This window comes from Trachurus trachurus (assembly GCF_905171665.1).
Source record: "Trachurus trachurus genome assembly, contig: scaffold_88_arrow_ctg1, whole genome shotgun sequence".
Lineage (NCBI taxonomy): Eukaryota > Metazoa > Chordata > Actinopteri > Carangiformes > Carangidae > Trachurus > Trachurus trachurus.
In genome coordinates this window covers 268,798-282,411 of record NW_028155119.1, presented here as the reverse complement: position 1 = coordinate 282,411, position 13,614 = coordinate 268,798, and the positions used below count along the sequence as shown (strand labels likewise).

General features: G+C 41.9%; 1 protein-coding gene across 1 annotated transcript; it reads left to right on the top strand.

Annotated features, from left to right (window-relative positions):
* Positions 1-8,604: 8,604 nt before the first annotated feature.
* Positions 8,605-13,396, top strand: LOC311008027 (cbp/p300-interacting transactivator 3-like). The gene is made up of 2 exons (XM_084001457.1): positions 8,605-8,784; positions 11,455-13,396. The coding sequence occupies exon 2, from the start codon at positions 11,468-11,470 to the stop codon at positions 12,221-12,223; it is 756 nt and encodes a 251-aa protein (XP_083857583.1). The 5' UTR covers positions 8,605-8,784; positions 11,455-11,467; the 3' UTR covers positions 12,224-13,396.
* Positions 13,397-13,614: the final 218 nt, after the last annotated feature.

Below are 13,614 nucleotides of genomic sequence, written 5' to 3'. Positions count from 1 at the left end.
ACATAAACACAGACTAATAAAACAACATATGCTCCGGTTTCTGCTACCTGGAGCAGCAGGTGGGACGCCCCTCCCCACTGAGCTGTGTGAGAGGAGGGGAGGGAAAGAAGAGAGGAGGCCCCTGCTATTGTTGGACACACAAGGGAGGGAACACTGTCGTTATAGATACATGAGCCTCACATTGTCATTTTTATCCAGTGGCTTGGGTGTATTTGATCCATCGTACAATATGTTCAAACAGTTAAGAACACATGAAGCATGGGGCACATGAGTTACGCAACCAGAAAACAGTACATTTTTCTATTGCAATTAGTCCCTAAAACATTTTTACTCATGCTATGCCATGTCATTGAAATGGTTGATCAAGCACAACTGAAGATTGGTAGACTTTGATGGTACAGTGACTTTTAATCTAACACAGCTTGATATTAATGGTCCACAATGGAACATCTTGAGTGTTAGATGGGTTACAAGGGGATTCGCTACACACATTAAAGTTGAAGTTATTCTGTTGACCTTCATCTAGGTCAAAATTAGCAGATTGGATAGGGTGGATAGGGGAGACTTGGGTAAGTTGAGCCACCCCTTCTTACTAGGAAACCGTAAACATGAGAAACCGTAAACATGAGTAAAGTGGTTAGACATTTATGTAAAAATAAAAAGTAAAAAGTTTGAACCTCAAAAGTGAATTCAGTGGACCATAAGTTTCATGAGAATTGTGTTTAGACCAAAAGAGATAATTATAAATTAGTTTTACACATCAGTTGTTTTATCTACGAGCTACAACACAAGGTAATAAACCTAGCATGAAAGTGCACCATTTTAGCTGTGGGGACTAATAAAGTCAATACGGTAGCTGTGGGATAAGTTGAGCCATTTGGTCAGGGTGGCCCAACCTACCTCATATACAGGATAAGATGTGCCCCATGGCCATTTTTTTAGACATTCTATAGTATCAACCAGTTACGTTTACATTCACTCTGGCACTCTGGTTTGTAGGAATGCACAATATCCTGAAATATATGCAGATATATTAGTTAGCAACAAAACTGTAATAACCTTGATTTAGCGATCCTGAATATGAAAAGTTGCTCAACTAACCCGAGTGACTGAATACCTGCCAATCCCCAGCGCTGTGCTATATTTACTGCAATTGCTAAAAACCAAGAAAGTGACCGTGGTAAATGTGGTATCTGCTAATCATGAGCATGTTAGCTAATGCAAATACATTAGCTTATGACATTAGCATTTGGCTCAAAGCCTAAATAGAGTGACAAATCCTGCGGTGCGTCCACACATAGTACATACATAGTAGTGAGCAGGCTCTGGTCTCTCATAAATCTGTGTTGGTCTGGGCACATAAATCACATACATCATACTGTATGTGCACAGACATTGCTTATTTCCTGTTGCACAGTTTGCTCGAAAGCAATAAGCATTGTTGAAATACAGCAGTGGGCTGGGAGAGATCCCTGACTCCACGAGTGCAGCTGAGTGATGACAACAACTGTGTATTCGTTTCCACATGCAATCAAACTAACTGACTGCTTCTCACCTGGTTGTGACTCACTGCATCAGGATTTGGTGGTTGGATTTGGGTGTTAATTTTTTTTCCCCACATTATCAGAGAGTCAGCATTTCATGGTACTATCCATCATATTATGAACAGTGTATATATGTGTGACTATATGACATTTCAGCCCAACTGAAGTCAACACACCAGCTCAATCGCACCACTGACGATTCACCTTTACTGCCATCTTGCCTTCAGATTGAATAATAAAAAATGGCTTTACAGGTGTATTTGAGCAAATCCAAACATATAAACTGAAAGGAAAACATCCACAGTCTTTTCATTTGTCATAAATGTTATAGAACACATAATACATAGCAGACACACAGAAACATATTTTACTGTACCTAGGAGGCAATTTATTTCCATGACCTTTTTACAAATCTATTTCATGGGGTTCTGTCTCTGGATGAGGGCAAGTGGCAGAGCAGGGGCTGCACCTCGAGCAGTGCTGTGCTGTGATTAGCTCACGTGTGGTTCTGCCCTTCTTCTGGCAATAACTGCCTTTTGCACACACACACACAAAAAAAACGACATTAATCATTGTTGTGACAATACATAAAGCCCTTATTGGAATACGCATACAACAAGAGAGACAGAATGGACAACGGTGGGGGGATGGGGGCATGCAGAGGAGTGGGGGTGCTGGAACAACAAGGAATAAGAAGCGATGAGTAATATGAAACCTGGATGGGTGCAGGAGGGGAAACAAGAAAATGAGCAGGCTTGATAGAGGGAAGGCAGAGAGAAAGTGAACGAGTGCCGGCGTCGTCTTTGTTCTAGCAGCTGCGCGTAAACAAATTACATCCAACCCGTCCTCCCACCTTTGCATAGAGGCTGTCATCATTACACAGTCTAAGACACAATAATATGCACTTGATAGCACTTATTGGCTAAAGGCTGAGAAAGATTAATAAGTCGGACCACTGACGGAGCACAGCCTACACAAGCGATGATCAATAAACAAAGAGTAACTGTTTCATTGGTTAACTGTCAGAACACATTTTCTGTCTCACTCAGAGGCACAGAGTAATTCTGAGACAAGCAGATGAGGTCAAATAAGCCGAGTTGTCTGATGGGTTGTCACGTTATAACGTTGCAGCCATGTCTAACAGTGCTTGACAGCATTCAACAAAGTGGTGCAGAAGTGAATGACGTATTGTCCTGTGACATCAAGGAAAAGGTGTTTCATCGCTGGATCAAAGACAAGACAGACAAGATACTAAAGTGTGACCCTCACTATAATAAAAAATAAATAAATAAATAAAAGTGTTTTTTTAATCTGTGATTTCTTTAAAAAAAAAAAAAAAAAAAAAAAACATATTCAGATATCAGAGTTACGCTAACTGCTTTTCCTTGTTGCAAGTATTTGGGCCAAGCTAAGCTAAGCTAAGAAGCTTGAAGCTGCAAGAATCCTTTTAAAGGAATAGTTTGACATGTTTTACATGTTGCTGATTTGTTTTGACAGTAAAGGTGTGTACACCGGACCTTTTATTTTTGTCGCTGGCGGTGAGTTTACATATTAAGTCACTGCAAGTGGGCGACTGAGCGATTTGCTCGTCGCTCAAGATGAGAAATCCAAAGTCGACGTCATTTCTATGGTCGTCATTCGCTTGCCGCTCAACGCTGATTGGCTGCCGTAATCCCAGTGGTGCCGGTGTATACAGAGAGACATGGCAGTGGGCATGACGTCATCAAAGCTAAAAGGCGAGTCTGTTGCCAAACTGATGAGCAATTGCAGCTGAGCGACAGAGTGATGACGAAGGAGTGATACGAGCGACAGCGACAAAAAAAAAAAAGGTCCGGTGTGAACGCACCTTAAAATGAGAAGATTGGCTAAATAAGAAGCTATAGCCAGCAGCTGGATAGCTTAGCAGAGCCTGAAAGCAGAGCGAGGCACTGACCTCTACTGCTATAAAATAGTTGTGGAAGTGAAATTACCACGGCAACCTCTGAGCCTCAGGCCAGAGCCACAGCTGAGACCAATTTATTAATCAGGGTCTCTGATATCTCTGCAGTTTATCCACTTCTGACCCCTATCTCCCATACATGTATATTAAGTCCTGTTTAGCTCTGTGTTGACCAGGGCTCTCGAGTCTCACACGTTGAACGTGAGACACATGCCACACATGACATTTCTCACACTGAGAAGTGATAAAACTCGCAGCACATTTATTATTAGTAATCTATGAATGGATGATGCGAAGGCAGATTGCTCCGTTTAGTCCGTCCATACAGGTGGCTTGAATTAGCGACCTATCAGCCAATTGGAAAATAGTATTTCTTGTTTCCGGGTAAAGTGTAGGTTTCCGCAGTGCTACAACCACACGCTCCACAAATTCTCTGAATGCTGTGACCGTGTGCACAGGTTGCAGACAGTGACAGAGTGACCATAGGGCAATATGGACAAATGGCACAATGGTGGTTCCAATCATGATTCCAGTTAATATATTTTGTCTTGGTAAACCTACACCATTAAAATGGGAAAGTGTAGTTTCATGCTACTCTATTCTTTGACTGGGAAAAGTAGCAGAACAAGGCTCTCCACATGGGGACGAAAATTAGCACCAGTTGGAAAAGTGTTGAGATAAAGATCTTGGTGGCTGCTCTGCCCGCAGGACGCTTGAGGTTCGTGGGGGCTCTGATGTCAATGACATAGATGAAACAGGCAGTAAGCAAGGTTCTTTGGAATGATGTCTCACATGCTATGGCGCTAGTTACCATGCGATCCCCTCCTATCTTCACAGATTATACATGATTGTAACTTAAACAGCTCAGGAACACCGACAGCTCTGTCCATGCAGTGTTCTCTCGTATTGAAGTCCCTGAATGTATCCCCTTTATGTGAAGCGTTTTCTAAGCAGAACACTTCTACATTCTGATTGGCTGCCACCCACTAGATATGGTTTCCTGGACTTTCTCTGATGCCCACCTCACTCAAGTCTTGCCAGCAACAGGCATGCTGCTGCTTGCTGCCATGAGATGCTAGCTCACACACAACTGAAGGACTTATGGTCACGTTCACTATCTGCTGCTGAACACACAGTAAATCTCCCTGAGAGACACACATTAATTTAGGCTACACAAAATGGATAAGTGTGTGGTGTGGTTTTCGAGGGGTTTAAGTGAATTGAACCTTAGGCACATTTATTGAAAAAAAAAAAAAAAAAAGAGATCCAAAAATATGAACATTTACTAAAATGTCAAACTATTCTGCTGCATCCACAGGTCAGCTGAGTGTGAATCAGAAGGCACATTACACTCTGTGGGTGCACTTGCACTTAGGAGTATGGCTGTTCACAGGTTGCCAAAGAAAAGTGCTGTCTTCATGAGAAGATAAACTGCTGAAAATAACTAACCTGAGGAAAACATTTAAATGGATACTGGGTTGTTCCAGTGGCCAATTTTAATAATGTCTAAAACTAGTTTTTTTCGGGTTTTTTTTGTTCCTACTCAGACAGTGCTCCTTGGGCAGCTCTATTAATTGGGAGCCTACTGAAATAATGTAATGTACTGACTACCTCATACAACCCCAATGTCAAAAACCCAAACTGTCCCTTTTAATACTGTATGTTGTATAATCTATAATAATGCATCATATTTTAGAATCTGATTATACATTTCTATTCAAAATGCTCATAGGAAAAAGTAACTATAATTTGATATATACAAAAATATGCATTTGAATAAAATTTCATTCCACCGCTGAAAAGTGGAGTCCTGACAAATCAAGTTGAACTGTATTTTTCAGATAAAAAACATCCCAACCCTGACATGCAAAGCACTGATCCACAGCTGAAAACATCAGTCCCCTATACATTTGGAAGGCATTATGGCTGCAGATCAAAACACAAAGCGTCCCTCCATATAAGAAGAAAAAAAACAATGGTCAAGTGAATCAAGCATTAGAAAGAGGCTGGAAGTCTGGCTGACTTGAGGGGCCCAAAAATAGGACACATTCCTCTGCAGCAGAGGGTGTGTGTGTATGTCAACAGGAATACATACCAAGCTCCTGCTGAGGGGCCTGACTTTCTCCACACAGGAAGGGAGGGCAAAACAAAAGGACCGGCTAGCGTGTGCTGCTCGCTCTGGAGCTGGGTGGAGGATTCCCATCATGCTGCACAGAAAGGTATCGTCTCTTGAACACACGCTTCAGTGGAGTGCATCGTAGCTTTTGCATTTGAAGATAAGCCCAATTAAATCTTGTAGTTAGTTTTGACCACTGCAAATGAGGTCAAAGATAACAAGTAAATAAATGAGTGACCAATAGAAACCTATAGTGTGCCTGTTCAGCCTGATCTCGTGGGGGATTTTATATTGTGTGATTTCTTTTTAATTTTCTTTCATTACTATTTTTTTTGTATCAGGCTTAAAACAGCTATTTGAAAATTGTGCATCATTGTGCAGGAGAACCTTACATAGTGGATTTTTTATTTATTGTGAAAACTGGGTATTCACATTAAAGCATGACTCAATACTATGATTCAGCAGTGTTACGCTGGTAGCAGCTACTGTAGCCCAGAGTAACTAGCTATCATTGTCTTCATTTTTTTTTAAAAACTCAACAAAATCTGTTCATTCAAGTCACATCACTTTAAGAAATCTACCTAAGCATGGCTGTAAAACTGCTGATACGTTGCACTTTGCAAACAAGGTCAATTACAAGTCAACTATTTATATTAGGCTACTGTGCACATTTCTTAACTATGAAAAGTGTCTTTTGTCTTGTGATAAAAACATCTGAGGACACGTAGAACAGATTGCGATCAAGCAAACTGACTTAACAACAAACTGTATATGGCACTGTAAATTTAAACTGCTAATAAATAACGAAGCTAATAAAATGTATGTTGTAAAAATTTTGGAACTGACTATAGAAATATATACACATTTGTTGATATTTTGAAATATTTCAGCAGAAAAATAAAAATGACATAAATTGCATTTTGATATCTTTTGTGACCTTTGATCAGTTTCAGTGATGACTAATTACACACACACAAAAAAAGATTAAAGTTGTGTGAATTCCCATGTTATGTTAAATCAGAGAGTTTGGGTAATGTTTCATCAAACTTTTGCCTTTGGCTCATAGCAGGCTAATATCCTAAAAATAAAATGTACACACTATAGTAAGTGCCTTTGTATTAAGGTGCAGTCACATTAACCTTTTTCTACTTCCTCTTACTGTCTCCCACTCCACTGAAGCCTGCACAAGATATGGGAGGTGTGTGTGTGTCAGTGTGTGTGTGTGTGTGTCAGCTCCCTTGAGAGTCTTTGTGACCTGTGGTTTCCCATAACACTGTTGTCTGTGCAGACCTGCAGAAATTCACGCTTATCTTCACAGAACCATAATTTGGCCACAAAGCTGAAGTAAATCTGCAGCAGTCCTCCATATTTTCAAACTTGGACAAACACAATCTATAGTGTAAAAGGTAATGAAAAAGATTTTAAACTCATTGTTTTTGATTTAATGACCAAATTAATTTACACGCTTTATTTTGAGACTTGACCAACTGGTCAGATGTTGTTCACTGCCCAAAGCTATATGTTTGACTAAACAAAAATCAAATACAAAGCGCCTTAAACTTTGAGTTTGAGATAACTTTTATTTTATTTATATGTAGGAGCCATTTCCACATTTATTTTGTGTTTTATTTTGGTGAACTGTCTTTCAGGCAGGAAGTGACGTATACTGCACAATGGATACGAGGGCTATTTGAATGTGGTCAATTAGTGCCAGGTGCTGCTGGTCTGAAAGCGAACAGTTTTTGACCGAGTCGTGTGTCATGTTGTGCCTATTAGAATTTTTGTTCATAGAGGAATTGGGATTTTGTTCACAATAAATATTGGTTTATCATTGACACGCATGCGTCATCAACCACCACAGATTAGCCACCGTGACTTTCTTTTATTTGGGATTGGAAAGACAAGGGCTATATACACTGTTGCCCTGTTTTCCAATACATTCCTCTTTTTATTCCTATTATAAAGGTTAATTCTGGTTTTCACAGTGATATGTTTGAAAGAGATTCATCAATAAAGTTGAAAGATATGAACTTTATCTATCAAGAATAAATCACATTGTCACAACCACTTCATGAGAAGAGGCAAAAAAAGTGTTTTATTTCCAACTTCATGGGCAACAGTGTAGATATACAGCATGTATGTGCCAAATATGGTTACTTCCCCGATAAAGGTTTAAACATGTACATTCCTTTGTTAAACATAACCACAGAATCGTTCATCGTGCTTCAGTTTCTACCAGCAGATATTGTAGTGGAGACACTGAAAGGCTTTGTTAACATTTCCAAATAAATTCAGATAAGGCAAATTTAAAAAATGTTTTCTTCACTCTTTGTTTGTTTTTTTGTTTGTTTGTTTTTTGCTGTGGTCGGTTTGTTTTTCATTTCATGTTTTGTCTCTGGTCACTTTTTATTGCACCAAAGGGTGTGTTGCTTTTTCATATCAAAGGTATTATTTAGAGAGATGGTTGACTGGGAACATTGTTTTTTGATATAAAGCCACAAAATGTTTCAATCGTCTGTTATTACATGATGGATGCTTCGATATGCGGCTTTACCACACACTTAATCATTATATAGATCCATACAGCAGTTGTATGAATCAGCTCCACTTCAGTGTTAAAGTGTAATTCACCTTGTTAAAATGATTTTTTTCCCCCTCTCAGCAGCATTAAGTGTTAGTGCTGTGGCCTCGGCCTGAAGGATCCTTCCCTGCTGCTCTTTAAACAGAAAGCCTTCAGTTAAGAGAGTAAGGATCATTACGGATAATAGTGTGGGGGTAATGAAGGCAGGCGGCGGTGAAATCTCTTCAGGACGCACAGCGCAGCGCGGCTGAGCGGAGCTTTGCTGCTCCGGCGGATCAGTGGAGGTAGTTAGTGAACGTTTCTTTGCACAGTGATTAAGAGGGAGGACCAATGGCAACAAAGGAGACGGAGAGGACGGTAGCTCCTCCTCTCCCTCCCTCCCTCTCTCTCTCTCGCTCGCTCGCTCTCTCTCTCAGTGCGAGTGTGTGTGCTTTATAGATGTATATAATCCCCGAGTTGACCCAGAAAACAAACTCCGCTGACTGCCGAGACGCCGCAGAGTTTGAATCCACCGCAGGGGCTGCATGTAGCCGGAGCATCAGCTGGAGAAACAACCCCGGCACTGATCCAACTTCTCCGCGCGGATTCTACAATAATACATCGGGTAGGTGTCGTCTCGTGTTACTCCTAAAACAGGTAGAGAAGCAGCACGGCACTTTGTCTTTGTGGAGCAATTCTATTATATCCTCTATATTTAAAAAAAAGAAAAGAAAATAACCACAAGCTGATCAGATCGAAACACGCGCAGTGAATCTATTCCATCTCACCTTGTCACTTTATTTACTTGCGCGGATATTAACGCAGCCTTATTTCTTTTCTCTTTTTTTCCGGTTTCGCGGCTTAGAATAATGTCAAATAGCCCCACACGCGCAAGCTTCCTAAGGTTAAAAAAATGCTTTCATGCTTGTGTAACAATGCCAGCAATCATTACTCTGCCCACCATTCTGTCTATTTACTGAGTGACATTTGGCTGAATAATCCAGATCTGTTTAAAGGCTCCACAGATAGGAGGTATAATTAGGTAACAAGAGGAGCAGAATATTGAAGAGAGGATTTGGGCCATTGAGGAAAGTGTCTTGTTTTATCAGCACTAAAAGGGCTGAGTTGGTACAAGCAGCCTGGAGCTCAATCCTTGTTCTTTTTTTAAATTATTATTCTTTTTTTTTTTAAAGAGGGGTGAGGGGGGGGTGTGGGTTCAACAGCCTGAGATATCTGTGTTTGTCACAGTCAGACATTCATTACATGGCTTGCTCTGGGATGTGATTTTATGATCATCCCATTCAGGGGCAGCTTATAAAATAATGTTATCAATTTTTAACAAGCCAATAACCTTGACAGAAAATTACGGTTTGCACGATCTTGTTTGTCATCTGTGGGTAATCTTAATTGAAGATCTTTTGTAATGACTGTGTAAAGACAGAGGTAGTGTGATGTGTGCTGAGAGAGAGAGAGAGGGAGAGAGGGAGAGGGCAGGGGAGGGGGTGAGAGAGAGAGAGGTGTGTGTGGTCTGGAGAAGCATTCCTCTGTGTCCTTTTGGCTACAAGGGTATTGCTGCCCTCCCTTGTCAGTGTGTTATTCAGTGGTAATTCACTGATGGTGTAATTTTGGTGGTTTGAGATGTGCTTTTTTTTTTTTTTTTTTTTTTTAACGGGGACGCTTTTGACTTGACTGGAAGCGAAACTGTGGAGGAGAGTAGTTTCAACAGAGACAGAGCTGCTGTCATGATGGTCATTATGTTGTTGTTTTCTCAGCGCACTGAAGCAATTTAGTGAAGCGCTATAAAATTGGGAGACTCGCCAGATGGTCTAAATCGAAGCAGCTGAGACTGAGATGTCTTGACTTTTTTTTTTTTTTTTACTCTTTTGTGGGGATCAAATCACCCAAAAACTCTTGGATCCTACATTCCCCACGGTACAACTATAGATGTATCCTAAGATCTCGATAACACTTCCTGGTGGACACACACTAGGACAGCTGGGGACACCACAGATGTCCACTTAGAGGAGCATGTAGCCTGTGCCATTGTGGGCCATTGTGTTGGATGTGGGACGTTTAGCATTAGCTTACATGCGCACATCTTTTAACCTCTGTCGTGCTGAATCAAGATAATACACTTAGAAGAGAGGTGGTATGACAAATTATTTAAATGAACACACAGTTTTGGTTTAGCAGAATGTAAGATGTTTAATACAGAGGCACAAAGAGTCATGACAATCCTATTGGTGGCTAGCTCAGCTGACCCACTCAGGTTGTGTTTATGCATCAGAAATGCATGCATGGGGTGATGTTGCTTCCTCTGCATGTGTCAGGCTAATGCACTGATGTCAAGAAACACAAAGAAGAGGAAGTGAAATAGTTTCAGTGGACGTCCCTGCTTTGCTTTTCTACCAGTGGTCCATGGACATATGGACTAAGCTGAATTTTTAACAATTATGGCTTTGTTGTTGGAGCAGGTCTTGATTATTATTTCTCAACTGTCTTTTTTGTGTTTTAATCATGTTTTAGTCACTGAATATTAGAGGAAAAATTATTTTAAGATTGTCTTGAGGCTTGAAAAAAATATCAGTTTGTACACCGGCAGTATCCCGGTGCAAAACATCTAGACAATATTTATTGCACCAAGACACAGGCAGTACACTGTTGTCAATGAGGGACGATTAAGCAGTGTATTTTCGCCGCCTATGAGAAAACCCGTCTCAAAATGATACACCAGTTCAAGAGTACGATCTAAAATAAAAAAAATTACAACGCTGATGCATTTACAGTTAGTTTATCTGGAACTAACCAACTCACAATGTCCCCAGTCAACCATCTCTCTAAATACCTTTGATATGAAAAAGCATACAACCCCCACTTCAAAAAAGCTGAACTATTCCTTTAAGATTTAAAGGAGAAGTAAGCGGAATGTTTGTGTTAATAAGTCTTAAATAGTTATAACTTCCGACAGCAATCACTTATATAGAGTGTTTGGTTTGAAACACGGGTCTGTCAGTCACTCTGCTCTGCTGTAAGCCGAGGAGAAAACTTTCCTTGTATCCTACAACCTTTATCCAATGAGGAGAGAGAACGGCATAAAGGGGCGGTCCTCTCTGTGTGTGCAGCCAAGGGATGCGTGTGAATGTGGTGACGTAGGGACGAGGGCGGGGACTACTAACTCCATTGGCTGACAGGAAGTTAGCCAAAACGACCGGATTGCTTACTTCTGCTTTAATGTGTCTAAGTTGTAATGATTCTGGTTGTATTAATTTAATTTGTTTCAATTTTTCCTTTGTAGTGACTGAGGAACCATGGCCGAACACATGATGATGCCCATGAGCCACAGCTTCAGGATGGGCATGAACGGACCTCCGCAGCACAACAGCCAGCCCGGGCTGCGCAGTCTGCCCAACGGCCAGGTGATGCACTACGCCAGGAACCCCCAGAACAGCATGGAGGTCGCCATGAGACAGAGGCCGGGCATGGTGGGACCGGGAGGGATGGGCGGGGCTGTGAACGGAGCTCCCATGTCCAACCACCACCACCAGATGATGTCCGGGAACATGATGTACAACGGCCAGGCCCCGAATCATCAGCAGCAGCAGCACCACCACATGCACCCCCAGCAGCAGCAGCAGCAGCATCAGCAGCAACAGCAGCATCAGCAGCAGCAGCAGCAGCAGCAGCAGCAGCAGGGCGGACACCCGCAGCAGTACCACTCTCAGAACCTCACATCCCAGCAGCTGATGGCCAGCATGCACCTGCAAAAACTCAACACTCAGTATCACGGACACCCGCTGGGCTCGGCCAACGGACACCACCTGCCCAACGGTGCTCAGTACCGAGTAGGTCCGGCCCAGCTATCAGGCATGCAGCACATCGGTGCGCCTTTGGGGTCGAACGGCATGGACATGGATCTGATCGACGAGGAGGTTCTGACTTCGCTGGTGCTGGAGTTCGGCCTGGATCGCGTACAGGAGCTGCCGGAGCTCTTCCTTGGACAGAACGAATTTGACTTCATATCGGACTTTGTGTGCAAACAGCAGCCGAGCACGGTGAGCTGTTGAGTCCCCACCCCCCACCCCCCCAGGAGGAAGCTGGTTTGGGTTTTGTTTGGATTGGATGACACCTCCAAAGAATGACTGAACAGCCGCAGCAGCAGCACATCAAGAGGAGACAATCTCTCTGTTCAGTTTTGGTGTATCTGTGTCTGTGTAAATGACAGTGTCTAGCACGCCTTCACACTGACCTGCCTGCAAGTTGATGAAGAATTGTAACCAGAGAAAACACAGCAAAAAGCACCAGGTTCCTGTGCTTTGAGTCAGTGCCAGTAAAGACGAGTTTTGGGCCAAATTGAGGCATCCTGATGCAGCAGGGTCTGTCTGTACCCATCTGGCCCTCAGCACTTGTGACTGCAGTGCCAAGGCTTTAGGATAATTGCAAACTTAACTAACACAACAGAGGAGGAGGGCTGCCTGAGTCTGCTCGATTCTGTGGCATCTCTAAGTGTATTTCAATTCTGATGAGACCTTCACCTAGTAGCAGATGTTTTACAGATTTATAAATTTGTTATACAAAGATGAAGGGATTTAGAGTCATAACTGATTTTTTTTTTCTTTTTCCGTGTGTGCATATTGAAGGCTGGCTCTTCAAAATGGAGTTCCTACAAAAAAAAGAAGAAAAAAAAACCCGAAAATGCAAAAAAAAAGACATATTTCCCAGAAGAGCAGGAGATGGAAGTTGTGCAGCATTCCCAAGTGACAGAGGAGGTTTTAGGTGAATTGTGCTACATCGATTAATTTAGATTCGGTGTCATTTACCTGACTTGGATAAAATCTGCTATCATTATAAATGTATCACATGTGTTCCCTGCTTTCTTAACTGTGGCTGAATCATTGACATTGTAGTGTGTGCTGCTTCGAGTGTTGGCTCTAAACAAAGCTTTTATTCGTAGGAAATTGCTCTTTGCAAAGCAAATCTATCTGTTTGGTTAGTAATTCGTAGAACTGCTAGAAGGGTTTGAACCTGATGAGCTTGTTAGCGAATGAGAGACATCAACTGTGGCTTGTTGTCAAGGTTCAAGAAAAGAAAACGCTTCTATCAGAAGCTGTTGATCGGAGAACTGAAAACAGACTTGATTTAAAAAAGGAAAAGACAAAAAAAGAGGTGCGTGATTGCAGAACTTGCATTTGTGTGTTATTTGAATGTGTGTCTGTGTGTGGTCAGTGCAGTGAGGCATTTTTTTTTTGAACACCAATCGAATGGCGTCCTCCTCCCTAAGCCCCGTTGCCCGGTGTGCTGTAGCTGATTGGAGCGAGAGAAAAGCAGAGGGAGTTGGGTGCGTGGACACAATGTGTGGACACAGCACTCCCCGGCAGCACTTAGTTTAATCATTATTTAAAGCTGTCGCTACCTGTGGCATTGATTTCATTAGGCAGGAAGAGTGAGCGCAGAGCAC